This window comes from Stegostoma tigrinum, chromosome 46 (genome assembly GCF_030684315.1).
Source record: "Stegostoma tigrinum isolate sSteTig4 chromosome 46, sSteTig4.hap1, whole genome shotgun sequence".
NCBI classification, from domain to species: domain Eukaryota; kingdom Metazoa; phylum Chordata; class Chondrichthyes; order Orectolobiformes; family Stegostomatidae; genus Stegostoma; species Stegostoma tigrinum.
The window spans coordinates 6,021,228-6,039,249 of NC_081399.1; the positions used below are offsets into that span (position 1 = coordinate 6,021,228).

At 41.7% G+C, this 18,022-nt stretch overlaps 1 protein-coding gene across 1 annotated transcript in view; it reads left to right on the forward strand.

The window, feature by feature from the left end:
* LOC125449600 (NACHT, LRR and PYD domains-containing protein 6-like) overlaps positions 1-18,022 on the forward strand; it is a 92,780-nt gene that overhangs the window by 65,100 nt on the left and 9,658 nt on the right. The window contains exons 2-3 of the mRNA XM_059642883.1: positions 9,832-10,062; positions 17,477-17,707. Coding sequence (XP_059498866.1) covers positions 9,852-10,062; positions 17,477-17,707 — 442 coding nt within the window. The 5' untranslated portion in view covers positions 9,832-9,851. The remainder of the gene's footprint in view (positions 1-9,831; positions 10,063-17,476; positions 17,708-18,022) is intronic.

An 18,022-nucleotide genomic window follows, 5' to 3' on the forward strand; every position in this document is an offset into this window, starting at 1 on the left:
GAACTCCCTCAGCACTGACCCTCTGACAGTGCGACATTCCCTCAGTCCAGATCCTCTGACAGTACGTCACTCCTACTGTACTGACCCTCCGACAGTGAGGTGCTCACTCAGCACTGACTGTCCATCAGTGTGGCACTCCTTCTGTACTGACCCTCCGACAGTGAGACGCTCACTCAGCACTGACTGTCCATCAGTGTGGCACTCCCTCAGCACTGACCCTCTGACAGTGCGACATCCCCTCAGTCCTGATCCTCTGACAGTACGTCACTCCTACTGTACTGACCCTCCGACAGTGAGGTGCTCACTCAGCACTGACTGTCCATCAATGTGGCACTCCTTCTGTACTGACCCTCCGACAGTGAGACGCTCACTCAGCACTGACTGTCCATCAGTGTGGCACTCCCTCAGCACTGACCCTCTAACAGTGCGACATCCCCTCAGTCCTGATCCTCTGACAGTACGTCACTCCTACTGTACTGACCCTCCGACAGTGAGGTGCTCACTCAGCACTGACTGTCCATCAGTGTGGCACTCCTTCTGTACTGACCCTCCGACAGTGCGGCCCTCCCTCAGCAATGACCCACTAACTTATCTCTTTTCCCTCTCACCAACTTTGTCATGTCCACATAGTCAGTCACTAAGTGCTTAAACAGTCCTTTGGGTACTGGTAGGTGTATCTTACAGGGGTTATTATTCCCTATCTGATGTTGTACTGAGCGCATGCCTCACATTGTGACAACTTGATCCACTGAAGCCTGCAGGTAACGTGACCAGAATCCGACCTTTTTTATCTTCCTCATCACTTCCCCTCTGCCACAGTGAACTAGCGGGTGCACCTCTGATATAAGGGTAGTCAACAACGGGATAGGTGCCACCATAAATCATCGTCTTTGCACCACAAGCCATCTTGGTCTTGCTTTCCCCCCACCCCACCACCGCCCCCCCCACCCCCCGCCACCAGCCCCGCTACTTTGCTTCCACAGTGTTTGCTCTGCTAAGGTTGCCCTACTTTGGATCTCAATGATGCCTGCTATTGCAGGCTCCGGATCTACTCGCATCTGGGGTACAATGACAGCAGAGGCGCATCCAGAGGCTATTTTAGCCTCTTCATCTGCTGCCTGATTACCCCTTATTACCATGCCACTCCCTTTTCTTTGAACTTGGCACTTAATGCCAGCTAGCGCTTTTGGCTTCATCATCGCAGCTGTCAATTCTATAACTGCTGGCAATGTTATATGGGGTCTCTATTGCTTTTCCTAAAGCCTCTTGGCTTCCATACTTGCCAAAAGAGGTGACATACCCCATAGGCATAAGCCGAATCAGCATGGATATCTACTTTTTCACCTTCATCAACTCACATGCTGCTGTTCATGCATTGATATCAGCCAGTTGAGCTGAACAGGTTATGGGCATGCCTCCAGCTTGACTGTCCTAAACTGAGGCTGTTCTTGCAGCACAATAGAAAATCCTGCATGATTCCCATCATGATCCCTATAGCATGAGCCATCTACAAATAGGACGTTTTTATCTTCATCAGGCTGCAGCTCAGATTGTAAATCAACCCTCAATTTAGCAAATGTAGTCCCTTCCCTGGCACAATCGTGGACTCACCCTCATGTTCTGGTGGAACGTAGTCCGCTATATTCCTTGCAGTGTATCTCTGAATAGTTATGTCCGGAAATGGCAGTAACATCCAATATGCTAATATCCTGGCAGGTGTCAATACAAATTGTCCTCTCCCTAACAATTCTACTTCCTTACGGTGTGTGTGCAAAACCATAGGGTAGCCCATTGTCATGGAGGATGTTTTTTCATTTGTAAAATGTGCAGCTGCTAGCTCCTGATAGCATGGTGGACATCCCTGTTACTGTTCGTCCAGTCGGCTGCTATTATATGCATTAGTTTGCTTAGTCCCCTATGCATGCCTCCTGTATAAGTCCTGCAGCAGCATATCCTTCCTGTCTGTTGGACACGTAAACGTGGAAAAGGCTCTCATGATTAGGCAGGGCTAATGCTGGAGCCGAATGCAACGCTTGTTTGACGGTGTTAAAGGCTGTTGCAGCTTCCTCATTCCATTGCAGGGCATTCCTCAAGTGTGAATGTCCAGCCTCCTTCATTATTTTCTTCAGGGGCGCCGTAATTTCGGCATATTCCCCAATCCAGGTTGAACTAAAATTACAGCATCTGCCCTAGTGTCTCAGGTCTGGGGGCTTTAGCAATTTCATCAACCTGATTTGGTGCAATCATCTTAGTCCCTTTAGAAATAAGTCTACCCAAGTATTCAACTTGCTGCTTACAAAACTGTAGTTTCTTCCTGGACACCTTGTGACCCCCATGTGCCATTTTCTCTCGGAGGAAAAGGGTGTCTTGTTCACACTGTTCCTGACTTTCTGAGCAGACTAATAAATCATCAACATATTGAATTAGCGTACTTTCCAACAATATGCTCTCTAAATTTGACTTCAAAACATGGTTAAACACTTGTGGTGAATGTGTAAACCCCTGTGGCATTCTGGTGTAAGCGTACTGTTGACCTTTGTACGTAAAAGCGAACAAGTACCGGCAATGCTATGCTCGTGGAATGCTGAAGAAAGCAGAACATCAATCAGCAACTGAGAACCAGGCTGCCTGTGGAGGTACATTAGTCAGCAGTATGTGTAGATTTGGAACCACTGCTGGCCAATCCTCCACCACTTCATTTACTGCTCTCAAATCATGCACAAGTCTCCATTTGGATCCGTCTGCTTTTAAGACTGGCGACAATGGGGCATTACAGGGGCTATTGTTTTCCCGAAGCACCCCTTCTTCCAGTAATCCCTGTATCATTACTGGGGGGAGGAGAGATTTCACAGTCGCGAACCATTTCAACTCCCCCTTACATTCCTTAGACGACATGCCCATCCTGGGCCCCCTGCAGTGCCGCAACGATGCCAAGAGAAACTTGCAGGAACAGCAACTCATATTCTGCTTGGGAACCCTACAGCCCAAACGTATCAATGTGGGTTTCACAAGCTTCAAAATCTCCCCTCCGTCCACTGCATCCCAAAACCAGTTCATCTCGTCCCCGCTTCCCTAATCTGTTCTTCCTCTAACCTATCCACTCCTCCCATCTGAGGCCGCACCTCCATTTCCTACCTGCTCACCTCGTCCCACCCCCTTGACCTGTTTGTCCTCCCCGGACTGACCTATCCCCTCCCTACCTCCCCATCTATATTCACTTCTACAGTCTCTACCCCCGCCCATTAACTTGTCTCTCTCCTCTCCACCTATCTTCTCCTCTATCCATCTTCGAACTGCCTCCCCATTTCTCCTTAATTATTTCAGAACCCTCTCCCCACACCCCTTTTCTGATGAAGGGTCTAGGCCCAAAACATCATCTCTTGTGCTTCTAAGACACGACTTGGCCTGCTGTGTTCATCCAGCTCCACACTTTGCGATCTCAGTAAACCAATTATGTAAGTTCATGTTATCCTGCTAAAGCTACTCGTCTTCTGAATCATTTCTCCTACAATGGTTTCTCAATCTATTAGATTATGATTATTTTCTGCAACAATGTTCTCCTACTTCATCCTTGACCTATTACATTATGTCATTGTGGCCTTTAACAGTTGTTTACATGCCACGTGATTTAACTTTACTAATCATATGATGTTACCATTGCTTTAACAGTTGCTGAGATGTCATGTGGCTCCGTAACCTAATTGTTGACATTTACTGGTCTGTACGTGGTTATCTAACCTAATGCTTAATCTATGCTGATAGAATGCTTAACAGTTGCTGACCTATGCTGACATGCTGATATGTCACTTTATTTTCGATGCGATCAGAATATGACAGTATGATTGAGAGTTCGGGCAATTTTCTCGCACGGGCCTCCAAACACCTTTGGAATTCTCTCCGTTTATTGGCTTTCTGTTCTATAATCATTGCTGATTTCATAGGAAGCCCCTCTCCCCTTCAAACTTCGGAAGAGTAGAGGTTTTTGCAGGCCCCGTACAAAGGTTGGATTTCATGCCCTGCATTTTATGACCCTGATGAGCCGCCCCTAAATTTTATTACAGAGGAGGAAATGTTGCATTGACCAAAGTCTGTTGTAAATGAATGGCGTCTGGATGAGGATCGACCGTTTGTAAGTACTTTGTAAAGGCGTCCTTAAACAGCATTTGGAAATTGATTTCAAGTGTCTCCTGTGCCTCCTGGAAATATAGTTGTTAAAAGAGTGCGAAAGCAGAGGTATATGCACCCCAGGCTGTGTGCAAAGCCTCATCGTGGTTTTGGTGTGCCGATCCTCAGCCTGCCAAGTGTCCTCATTCACGGAGCTGCACGAACTTTGGAGCATGTCTGAAATTGTCCAAGTTGTTGCTCATTTGCTGTCAAACATTCTGTGGTAATTCAGAAATCTCCAGTAAAAACTCTTGAATTCATCGGCAAAGGCCTCATGGTATTTATGCGGGACTGCTAATGCAGAGACTCAGGTCATATTTATGGATCCAGAGGTCAAGTACTGCTATGATTGACATTTTGTGGCAGCACAGTGGCGCAGTGTTTAGCACTGCTGCCTCACAACATCAAGGACCGGCGTTCTCGTCCACCTTCAGGCTACTGTCTGTGTGGAGTTTGCACATTACCCCATGTCTGTGTGGGCTTCCTCCAACAGTCCAAAGATGTGCAGGCTCGGTCGATTGGCCATGCTAAATTGCCTGTGGTGATCAAGGCTGTATGGATTTGGGGAGGGGTTCCCTGAGGATCAGTGTGGACTTGTTATGCCGTAGGGCCTGTTTCCACACTGTAGTGATTTTATGATGGTGGAATGTGCTGCAAAGTATAAATTGTTTATTAATGTTCTAGTCATGACCATGTTGTTGACTGTTGTAAGCCTACAGCTGGGTCACTCATGGCCATTATGGAAGGAATATGCCATCCTCACTCTGGTGTGGGCTACATTTAACTGCCAAACCACAGTAAAATTGCGGATATCTCATTGTATTAATTAATTAATAACTATATATTTACAAAGATTTTGTTTTAGGACATATCTAACTTTGAAACTATCTATTGGTCCCTTGTCGTCCACAATGATGATGAAATACTCTGTGTGTTCTTGGTCCATATTTCTAATCTTCCTGACCCATTCTCTAAAGAAAGGATGAGAGAGAGAAAGACAGGGAGGAAGACAGCAAGGCTGAAAGTGCAATAGGGCAAGAGCACGGCAGGCGATAGAAGTAGACAAAGGGGGAGAGAGACAAAAGGGTGAGATAGACACAGAAAGGGGGAGCTGGAGAGAGACAGTGAGAGAGAAATTATTACGAGCGAGTGGATGTGTACAATAAAAAAACGAACTGTAGATGCTGTAAAAAATCATCACCAAAAACAGAAGTTGCTGGAAAAGCTCAACAGGTCTGCCACCAACTGTTAATAAATGTTCGGATTAACGTTTCAGTCCAGTGACCCCCTCCTCAGATGTATACAATGACTGAATTCTATTTTTATAAATCTCTGTAATTCTCCACTTGTATTCGAGTAGATGTACTGCCATGTACGCGATGACCTCACAATGAGAAATATGTCTGAACACAGCGTGTGCAGATCAGAAGGAGGTTTCCACCCAACTTTCCCCAGAAAGTGAAAGTGCTCCGTCCCAAATCAAGGCTGACAGCTTCATTACGAAGTTCAAACTCAGATTATCTCAATGTTTCGAATCTGCCTGACTGGTTTGAACACAATTTGAGAACAGCAGGAACTCAGCCTCGAGCGTCAAAGTTTGGGAGACCATGATTGATCATTAGAGCCTCAATCAGGTTAGATATCATATTCACTGAGATAATGATGATAATTAGACATGTATGTAAAAAGGTTTACCAAGTTGATTATTCAGGAACTAATCAGAGAGCAGACTAATAACGAGGAATTAAATTATCTCTGAAGCTGCCTGTCTATTTCGACTCAATCCCAGATCAGCATGTATGGAGATATGGATACTGCCCATATCTCTGATATAGACCAATTAAGCATTAGCCAGTATTGACCAATTTCACACAATCTGCTGTGGATTTCCTAAGTATCTTATCGAGAATTCATCATCTTGCTTTGGAAACATGATGCCCTTTCTGAAGTGTCAAAATCCTGCAAGTCCTCCCTGACAGTTTTGTGGGTCTACTAACAACAAATGGACTGCAACATTTCAAGAAGTTAGCTTACCAACAAATGGAAAACATTGAAGAAGTACAAAGTGAATTTAAGAAGTTAGGTAGAAGATTTAAGAATCGAACCTGAATGTAGTAATTTCTGGTTTAATAGCATTGCCAAAATCCAACAAGGGAAGGAATGAAAGGTTAAAGGAGAAAAATCAATAGTTCAAGTGCTGGTGTATTATTTGGACATTTAAGTTTTTAGACAAACAGAATGGCTTTTGGGACAGGGAAGGCCTGATAGACCAGAATGGGTCGAACCTAAACTCGAAAGAGACCAGTACCTTAGCAGGGAGATTTTCTCATTCCATTAAGGGAGACGCCATACTGACAGAAAGGGGGAGTTGACGAAGTCTAAGTAGCAGTGTAAAGAGAAGGAGAGATGGGAAAGGTTCTGAATGTGAGGAGAAAATGTCAATTAAAAAAGGAAGGCAAGAGAGAGTCAAAGTGTGTAGTAACTCTGATGAACTAAATTGCATGTATTTCAAAGCAACGTGCACAACAGATAAGGCTGATGAATTCAGGACATCGTTAAGACATTGGACTGGGAGCTCATAGCTTTTTTCAGAAACTTGGCTGAGATGGACAAGACTGTCAGCTCAATGTTCCAGGTTTTAGATGCTATCAGGAGGATAGAAAAGGAGGCAAGTAAAGTAGGGCGGGGCTGGTTTTTTTTTATTTAAAAAGACATTATTGCTGTCACAAGGGAAGATGTTTCTGCAAAATCTTCCAGTGAAAAATATGGATAGAAATTACAACTGAAAAAAGGAAAGACCATTTTGATGGCACTACACTAGAGGTTCTACAATAGTAAGAGGGAAGTTGAGAAACAAAATATGTAGTGAGATCTCTGATATACGTAAGCATAATGAGGTTGTAATAATGGATGTTTTAATTTTCCAAACTTTGATTGCAGCTACCATAGTGTTAAAGGTTTGGATGGTGAAGAATTTGTAAAATGTGCTCATAAAAATTTCCTTTCTTTTCTTCAATAAGGCAGGGCTGGTGATTGAAGCAAATGTGTGGGAACACTTTGGGTTTAGCAATCATAAGTTCATTAGTTAAAAATGTTATGGGAAAGGATAAGCCTTCAATAACGTTTAAAGTTTTTAATTGGAGTATGGCAAATTTTAATACCACGAGACAAGAACTTTCAAGAGTTTTGGAGTAGATTGTTCACCGGTAAAAGAAAATATGGGAGGCATTCAAGAGTGTGATGATGAGAATTCATAGGCATTTTGTTCCTATTATAATGAATTTTAAGAATGGTCAGATTAAGCAGCAGTAGATGAATAAAGACATTGAGGTTCTAGTCGTGAATAAAAGATAATCTAATTTTAAATACAGACAACTTGTTTCAATTGAATGTCATAATCAATATAAAGAGTGTAGAGACATTATTAAGAGAGAAAACAGGAAGGCAAAAAGGGAATATGCAATAGCATTGGAAGATAAGGTTAAGAATAACTCAAAAAGTTTCTCCGTATACATTAAGAGCAAAAGGGTAACCACAAAGAGGGTAGAGCCTCTTCGAGTTCAAGGTGGTCGTCTTTGTGTTGAACCCTGGGAAAGGAGAGAGATATTAAATGAATATTTGGCATCAGATTTTACTGTGGGGAAAGAAAAAGAGTGTAGGGAATGCAGAAAGTAAACTTTGATGTCTTACATAATAGTTCACATGAAAAAGAGGATGTTTGGGAGGCGTTACAGAATGTGAAGGTGGATAAATCTCTGTCACCTGATCTAACGCATCTCAGAACGCTTTCGGAAGTGAAAAGGGAAGTTATGAGAAATACTTGCATCATCTGTAACTGAGAATTATGACTGCAGAATGACTTATGATTTAACTTTAATGAAGAAAATTTGTAAGGAGGAATCAAGGAAATATTTACTTGCAAATCTTAGTGCAGTTGTGAGTAAATTGACAGATTTGATTATAGAATTTAGGATTTATCCACACTTAGAAGGGAACAATTGTTTGGGCGGTTCAAATTTTTAGCACAGATTTGTAGCTCAAGATATGGGTGAGGTTGTTGACCTGCTTGCTGAGCTGGCGTGTTTTCATTCGGAAGGTTCATCACCATCGGCCTTACTGTTGATATTACCGAGCATGGTACAAAATCTTTAAACAAAAACAAACCAGCTCAGTGAGCAAGCCAGCAACCTCATTGATTAAGGATAGTTGGCATGGTATTGTGCGATGAAAGTCATGTAACACAAACTTAATTGAGCTTTTTCAGGAATCACCAAAAAGATTGATAACGGGAGAGCAATAGAAGTTGATTATTTTGAATTTAGTACAGCCGTGGACAAAGCTCCACACGGTAAAGTAATCAGTAAAACCAGATCACATGAGAGTCGGGATGAGTTTGTCAATTGAAGACTAGACTGGCTTAATGCTCCGAAACAGAGAGCAATTGTAGAGGGTTGCTTTTCAGACTGGAGGCCTGTGACCAGTGGTGTTCCATGGGGTTGGTCTTTTTGTTTGCCTCATATATAAATGATTTGGGTGAAGACATAGAAGGCGTGGCTGGTACGTTTTTGGATGACAAACTTTGGACGATTACACAGGACATTGGTGAGGCCTTCTCTGGAATACTGAGGCCAGTTCTGGTCACACAGTTACAGGAAGAAATTAAGAAGAGATTTCGCAGACAGTTTCTAAGTATGGAAGGTTAGTTTTCTTCCAAAAGGCTGAATAGGCTGTGACTTTTCCCACTGGAGTGCAAGAGTTTGAGAAGTTGGTAAAATAATCAGAGGTATTTGTAGCGAAAATGGTTGCTGCCTTTTCCCTTGGATGCATGATTTCAAGACCAATGGACACATTTTTCAGGAGTGAGGAGGAAGAATTTTTTAAAAATGCATAAGAAGAAACTTTACACCGAGGATGGTTTATGTATGGAAGGAACTTGCTGAAGAAGTAGTGCATGTGGGTTCAATTACAGCATTTAGAAGGCTTTTGGATAGATATGTGAATGGGAAAGGTTTGGAGGGATATGGACCAGGAGCAGGCAGGTGGGGCTTGTTTAGTTTGGGATTATATGCAATATTGCCTGGCTGGGCCAAAGGATCTGTTTCTGTGCTGAATGACTCTTTGATTCTATGACCACCTTGAAGTTGAATTAGAGTCTGTCTCTCGCTCTCTCTTTTGTTCTCTCTCACCCACGCTTCTCTCTATCTGTCTTGCTCACTTTTTATTTCTCATGCTTATTTTTACTTTCTCTCTCACCCTTCCCCTCCTGTCTCGTTCTCCCTCGCTGTTCTATCTTGTTCACACTTCCTTTTGCAGATTTCCTTCCCTGAAGAAATGAAGCAAACGAAATGGGTTTCTCCAACATTATGAGATATTTAATTGCACACTCTTACTGGCTTCAAATTCCACCATTTGTCATGGCAGCATTCAAAACCGGGACCATAGAATATTCTGTTGCTCTCTGGATTGACAGACCGGTAATAATAGCATTAAGGCTGCCGACTCTCTACTGGAGAAGAACGGGGGTCTGAGGGATTCGAAAGTGAAAGGCTACAATTTGGAACATCAGGTTTGCACAGAATGAAATGCATCAGAAACTTTAAGACTGGTGTTTTGCTGTAAATGAATATTTGAATAACAACATTTGAACATCTCTTCTATTCTTTTCAGAGATTCCTGATAGAGCAATCATGATAGTAAGACGCAAAATTATCCCTATCGCCGTGGCCTTGAGCATCTGTTCAACATTGATTTTATATTCTATGACTCCTAATTTTACACGGAAAACTTATTATCCCAGAAACCACTGGTCACCAGTATCTAACGAAACTGCAAACAGAAAACTTCGCCCTGATGTTGGTATAATTGAGAATGACAGCAGTAATGTGTCTGCAGTAACAGGTACAGACACCACACTCAGTTATTGTGCATTTTTCTCGACTGAATGCTCTGCCTGTTGCATTAGTGTTGAAACTGATTTTTAAATTCAACTTTTCAACGACAATTAATGAATCAGTTCTGAAAACGTATGTCTGGCTGAGCTCGACATGTATAAAATTGCCCCATTAACTATTTCTTGAGGTGCTTTTGAAATGTATCTTTTCATTATAAATGACGTCAGCGCGTCTGCGATTGTTCACACAATTTTCAACTCATTCAGTTCAGTCATGCCACACAGTCCCGCCTTCCTATTCAACAAAGCTCTTCAATGCTAGTGCTCAGATAGAGACAAATGAAGAAAACAGCCACAATTGAAGGCCTCCCCATAATCTGTAATGTGTTTGCTAAGTATTTAATTGATAATTCACCATCTGGAATTGGAAATGTATTTGCCCTTCTGAAGCAACATTCGGTCAAAATCCTGGGACACCTTCCATAACGGATTTCTGGGTCTCCTGACAACAAATGTGCAGCAGCAGTTTTAAAATAAAGCTTCCTAAATACCGAAATGAAGACTACACAGGTGGGCACTATATACTGGAACAATATGCCTGCGTCCTATAAATGAATGAAAATTAAATGTTATTAATGTCGTCAGAGGTAGATATTACTTTTTAGCTTTCACTGGCTAGATAAAAATTTGTTACAGATGACTGTTTGGAAGCACCACTAGTGTGCTGGTTATCTTTGCTTTCAAAAATGCATTGCCATGATATTGCATTATGAAATATTAAAGTGTCAGATGGGCTCGAATTACGCCATTACAGATGGTGAAACAGCAGCTCATTTCACAAATTAAGAATTTTAAAGAAAGGTCTCGTGAAATCGTTTAAGTATTTACAAGCCGCTTCTTCCACAGGTGTTGAGAGGGTGATGCTTTTCAACCTTTTTCCGACTTCCTGGTGGAAGTGTGGTTCACTGGTTGATCAACGTCTGTTGTCCAATAATTGAATTTCAGTTGAAAAATTGAGAGTAAGCTGCCTTCCTGAATTGTGTAAAGCACACGTTTAGTGTTTAGTAGTGAGTTACAGGGCTTTGAACCACTCGTAATGAAATAAATAAAGCTTTATTTGGAAGACAGAATGGTGAGTACCCTGCCGGAACTCCTACAGCTGGTAGCGTCTCCTGTATGTGCTGACTTTGGCTGTCTGTATGGTAATTGCCATGGGTTTGCATGGCATTGACTGAAGACAGCCCATTTTTTGGAAGTTTCTTGTAGATGATACATTGTGCTGGTTACCTGTTTTCTTGGAGGAAGGATATACTCTCTGCAGTTTTCTTGATTTTGACACATTCTCGCCCGCACAAACTTTACATCACGTGGAGTTTAGGTCGAGCTAGAATTAGCCATGATTGTACCAAAATGGAGAGGAGGCCCGAGGGGCTGAATTTCCTGCTCCTGCCCCTGGTTTGCGTGTTCTTCTAGCACACTGTGATTTTTTATGAGGGGAGCAGAATACATTTCCACCAAGGTTACCTTTTAGGCTTTTTGACATTGCCAAGCTACCGTCTATTTTCCATCCCCAAGTGAAGATCCGAGTATGCCTCATTGCTGTCAGGCTGGAGTCTTATGTCGGCCAGATCAGATAAAGATGGCAAATTTCCTTCCCTAAACCAATGTTACAAACCAGACCAGACCTCCTTCAAATAATTTTAGGAAGGTGGCCTACACCCTAGTTCTTATTTTAAAGGCAAGTGTAAACCATCCTTTCCTGATGCAATGTGAATATCAAATGACTGCATCTTAACCAGAAAAAAATACAATTTATTCAAATTCTACAGTTGAAATGCAAACAAAGAGGAATTTTGTATAAGCTAATTCTATTGGAAACTTAACATTATAATAGATACTGAAACTATTACTATTTAAATGCTCTAGTATCATAACATCACACAACCGCATGTCTTGTTTAAAAAGCACATTCAAACACAGATGATAACGTTCATTTCTCCAATCCCAGAGCGATGAAAAGGACATTAAGGAAAAATTCAGAAAGTAGAAACTAAACCTACAAAATGAAAAAAAAATTACAAAGTCTGGTTAGTGAGATCTGGGCACATCCAGGTGCTTCCATTTTTCTAACTTATAAAAATAAATAACTCACAGCCTCACAAGCTGGAGCGGCATGGTAGCTAAGTGGTTAGCATTGCCGCCTCACAGTGTCAGGGATCCGAGTTCAATTGCAGCCTCGGGCGATTGGTTTAGGGTTAGGGACTGTCTGTGTAGGGTTTGTACGTTCTCCCTGTATCTGTGTGGGTTTTCTCCAGGTGATCCTGCTTCCTTGCAGAGTCAAAAATTTGCAGGTTATGTGGATTGGCCATAGGAAATTCAGGTTTACAAAGACGGGGGTTTGAGGCTGGGTGTGACACCCTTCAGAGAATTGGTGTGGACTTGTACGGCTGAATGACCTGTTTCCAAACTGTATGGATGCTATAGTTTAAAGTGATCTTCAATAGCTGGCTTGGCAGGTCTGCCTTCCAGCCTCTCTGCAAAAAAGGACAAAATAGGCTATTGAAAACCACAACATTTTTGCATGCACCCCTTAAGAAAATGAGCCATCAATATAAAAAGTTGGCTCCAATTTAAAACCATTCATCTTACTCGATTAGTACACTATAATACATATATATTACATCAGGTCTAAGCATGGAAACACTCACTACTATGGTTTATTTCAGTCTGTTACTTCCATTGCCAAACCCCTCGTTTTTCTTTATCAAAGTCACGCCAGTACTTCAACAACTATGTCTTTTTTTTCATACTGCAACGACAATAATTGTCAAATGCAATGGCTGCAATAATAATATCCAGCTAAACAGTCTTGAATGTTTGCTCTTAAATTTCTCCAAAATCTTCAATGGGCTTTTTTCAGTATAGATATATCTATGTAGGGATAAATATATTTGTCTCAGACAAATTGTTGGCAAAATAAATGTAGAAATGTTGGAATGCCAACATCGAGCTGAAGGTTTCCTCCTCACTTGAGGAATATTTCTGTTGATGAATATGCAATTTCCTGGAAAATCCACGTGACGTCTTTCTATCTTCTCATTGTCTTCCTTTAAAACGACAGCACCGACACCCACATCAATTGCATTGATGATCATCTTGAATGGTTTTGCATAATTCGGTGTGGCTAACATGAAGGCCGTGGTTAACACAGCTTTCAGGCTGTTAAATACCTCACACATATCCGAACACACATCAATCTATCCGAATGCACAACCAAAGCATTCCCCTTTGCTTTTCCATGTGATTCAATTTTCCTTCTTAAAACTATCACCATTGACGACAATTTTTAAGCAAAGTATGATGACAGAAATGTGTTGCAGTCACTTTCACATGTGTAAACGTCCTTATTGAATGTGTTTCATATTGACGTTATCAGTTGTAGTCGCTATTGTAAGAAACATCACACACATGTAAACAGCGAGATGGTACACAATGTATAGTCAAAATTAGAACATAATTTTGCTTCATCTCGGGTTTTTTTTGTGAGGTGAATATTTGCTGAAGATGGGAAAGGGTGCCACATTGTTGTGGCATTCACAATCGGCCCATATGATAATTACATGTTGCAGAAAAGTCGGGACTACCATCCACGTGGATATGTGGGTTTCACCAGTTTAATACTCTCACTTTCTTGTTCTCCACTTTCACTGCACCCTTTCTGTTTTCCACTTTTGAATGGCTTCCTGCACAATAGTACAATTTGCAGTTAGTTCTCATTCCCCTAGCAAACCTCACACTCATTCAGCAATTTAACAGGACCTCAAACTTGTTTGACTATTCCAAAATATGAGGTTCCTGCCCTCGGCGTTCACTCACCGCTGACCAACGCGGAACTCCCTAACCAAAGGTCTCTAACCACCTCCTGATACAAAATAGCCAAATAGTTTTCTCTGTACCAACTGTGTCATAACGTCTGTAGTTCAGCCTTCGGCTCATAACCTTGTCGACAAAGCTGCTTGGAATTCAAACATTTACTGCACATAGGTTTGCTCTGCTTCATTGTAGCATGCAAGAGATCCCATGTGTGGCAAGCATATAGACTAAAAATCTTAATATGTCCATTTCCCGTGTTGATATGTTTTACAGGAACTGGTGGGAGGGTTAATATGTTTATAACTTTAATTTTAGAAATAAAATACATCTCAACAATGACCAGAGGCACTCACCTCAGAGGTCTTATTCCGCATTATTAGTAATCACTTCAGAGCGGATGCAAAGGTTACATACAAAAGGGAATGAGCATCTCGTCAAGGGAATGAGCATCTCGTCCCCTGTTTACCTAACTCCCTTGTTCAACAGACAAAGGTGGAAATTGCTTGTAAAGCTCTGCAGGTCTGGTCGCATCAATGGAGAGAAATCGGTTCGAGTGACCTTTCCTCAGAATTGAGGGTAGCTGGGAAATGTCGGTTTATATGCAGAACGTGGGAGGGGGGTGCAAGGAGTAAACAATTGGTAGGGATAACAGCACAAAGGAAGGGAAGAATGGTTGAACAGACAATGGGCTGGTTAACAGACAAACACAGAAATTGCCAGAAAAGCTCAGCAGGTCTGGTAGCATCAGTGGAGAGAAATCAGAGTTGTTGTTTCTGGTCAGATGGGCCTTTCTCACAAATTCAGTCCTGTCCTCAGTTTTGATTCATTGAACTTCTCTTTGAGTCACAATTTAAAGAAGTTCTGCTTCTCTGTCTGGAAGAATTTCTGTTCCAATCTTCTTTCTTGATCACCGTCATTAATTTCACTGTCACTTGTTTGACCAGGCAATTCCAAGTTCCCAAAACACACAGCCTACTTTTGACCAATAACAGTCCACGTTAATAGCTGTTCACCATGGTAGCCAGATAGTTAGCTGCTCCATTGCACATGCAAACATTCATCCCTTCCTATGTATTAATTTCCCTACTTACCAGTTAGTCCTAACCCCTCCTTCCACCTTCTCATGTGTATATAAACCAATATTTTGCCAGCTACCCTCACTCCTGATGAAAGTCACTCAAGATGGAATATTAAACCTGTTCAGAATTTTTTTAAAGAGAAACCAGTTAAATATATATGTTAGTCTGACTTCAGTTGTGGGTAGATTGTTGCAGTTAAATATGAAAGGAAGGCTTTATGGACATTTAGAGTGGGGGAGGATAGGCTAGGGATAGTCAGCATGGTTTTGGGCAAAGAACCTAGTGTCTCACAAACTTGATTGAGTTTTTGAGGAATCACCAAAAATATTGATGTTGGAAGGGCGGTACAAGTTGTTCATTCAGATTTTAGTAAAGCGTTTGACAAAATGCTGAATGGTAGAGTAATTAGTAAATTTAAGTCACATGGTTCAGAGTGAGCTTACCAATTGGAAACAAAATTGGATTAACCCAAGGAGGCAGAGAGTGATGGTGGAGGGTTGCTTTTTGGGCTGGAAGCCGATGACCTGCAGTGTTCCACAGGGATCAGTCCTGGGACCTGTTTGTTTGTGATTTATATCAATGATTTGCATGAGAATATATGGACGACATCAAACCTGGTGGCCTTTTGGACAGTGAATGATATTATCTAAGACTCCAAAGTATCTTGTCCAAATGGCTCAGTGGCCTGAAAATGGCTGATAGAGTTCAATCTGTGTTACTACAAGATATCGTGCTTTGCTACAACAAACAATGGTAGGGCTTACACAATTAATAGTATTGCCTTGGACAGTGTTTTTCACACAGGGACCGAGAAGTGTATATACACAATTCTTTGAAGTTGGTATCGAAATATAGAGAGTGTGTTTAAAAAGGTATGCGGTATGATCGACTTACTTGATCAGCCCTTTGAATATAAGATTTGGCAGGTCATGTTGAAGTTGTACAGGCCGTTGGTGAGGCGTCTTCTGGAGCACTGTGACTAGGTCTGGTTGTACACGTATAGGAAGGATATTATCAAGCTGGAGGTGATTCAAAGGAGATTTAACAGTTTGATGCTGAGTCTGGAAGTTTTGATTTATAATGAAAGTCTGGATAGGCTGGGGCTTTTTACACTGGAGTGCAGGAGATTGAGAGGCAATCTGATAAGAGTTCATAAAAAAATCAGAGGCTATACTTAGAGAGAATGGTAGTGCCCTTTTACTTGGATGCGGGATTTCAAGACTAGCGGGCATTTTTAAGGAGATTGATTTTTTTTTTAAATGGAGGATTTTGTTGTACAGATAGCGTGGTTCACGTGTGGAATGAACTTCCGGAGGAAGTGGTTGAAATGGGCACAATTACATTTTCCATATGGACTGGTTGGACCGAGGGGTCTGTTTCCGTGCTGCCTGACGCTATAATTCAATGAGCCACATAAAGTCAACGCAGGGTGGGGAATAAAATGTTCACCGTGACAGCCATATCCCGTGAATGGGTAGACTCTAAAAATAATACTGTAATATTACTTCGCAATGTCGACTGGCCAGATTACATCTGCGGAAGGAAATCTTTCTCAATCACCCTGTCCTTCTCTGTCTTTTCCTTTCTCACTGTCAGTCTCTCTCCTCCTTATTTTTCTCTCTTTCTGCTTTTATCTTTATTTCTCTCTCCATACCCCTTTCTCCCCCCACTCTTCTCTTTCTCTCACACATCTTTTGCCTCTTTATCTCTCACTCTCCTTTTATTGGGGTCTCACTTGCTTACACTTTCTCACATGCTCTTGCTCTCTCGCTTACTCATGCTTTCTCGCACTCTCTCATCTCCTCTCTCTCTTGCCCGTTCTTTCCCTCTCATTCTGCTTTCCCTCCTCACTTTCACTTGCCCTCTGTTCCTTTCTTTGTTTATTTTTTAGCCCATTCCCCTCTCTCTGAAATTGTTTTTCTCTCTTGCTGGATTGGTCTTTCTCTTAGTAGCTTGTTCTCCCTTTCCACATCTGTCACACAGGTTTCTCTCTATTGTCTTTTTTTTTAATTTCTTGCGTTCATTATCTCCCTCCTCTTCCCCCTCCAATTGCTCTGACTTGTTATTCCTCGTCTTTCTTTCTCATTCACCCTTTCTTTCACTTGCAGATTTCTTTCCCTGAAGAACATAAGCGAACCAGATCTGTTGGTCCAAAATCATTACAATTTTAATTGTAGAGTTTCATTGGATTCAAACTCCAAAACCTGCCATGGCAGGATTGAAGCCCAAAACCCCAGAATATTCTCTGCATCTCTGGGTTAACACACCATTAATAACAGCACTTTTGTCATCGACTCTCTATGACAGCAGGGCAGGGGCCTGGCGGATCAGAGAGTGAGAGGGTGCAAAGTGGAACAGCAGGTTTACGCAGAATGAAATGCATGAGTAAATTTAAGAATCAATTTTGAGTCCTTTGCAGTAAATGAATACTTGAATAAGTACATTGGAACATCTCTTATATTATTTTCAGAGATTACTATTAGAGCAACCATGGAAGAAAGCAGCAAAATTATCATCATTGTCGTGGTCTCAAACGCTTGTTCAATATTGATTTCAAGTGCTGTGACATTTCTTTTGACACGGAGGTGGTATCGCAGAAATCGTCAGTCACAGCAATCATCTCAGGAAAGTGAAAACAGAAATCTCCTTTCTGATATTGATATCGCTGAGAATGGCAACAGCAAAGTGTCTATAGTAACAGGTACAGACTCCACACTCAGTTATTGTGTATGTTTTACTCCATTGAATGCTCCTGCTGCTACATTAGTGTTCAAACTGTTTTTTTTATCTAACTTTTCAATGACAATTAATGAAGCCTTTCAGACACCTTATGCCTTGGTAATCGCTAGACGTGTGAAAATTGTCCCTTTCACTATTTTCTGAGGTGCTTTTGAAATCTTTCTTCTCTTTAAAAATGATATCAGAACTTCTGTAATTGTTCACACATGCCCTCCAAACACTCCCAGATCATCACTCAACACAGCTGCTCAATGTCAGTGTTCGGAGAAAGGCAAAT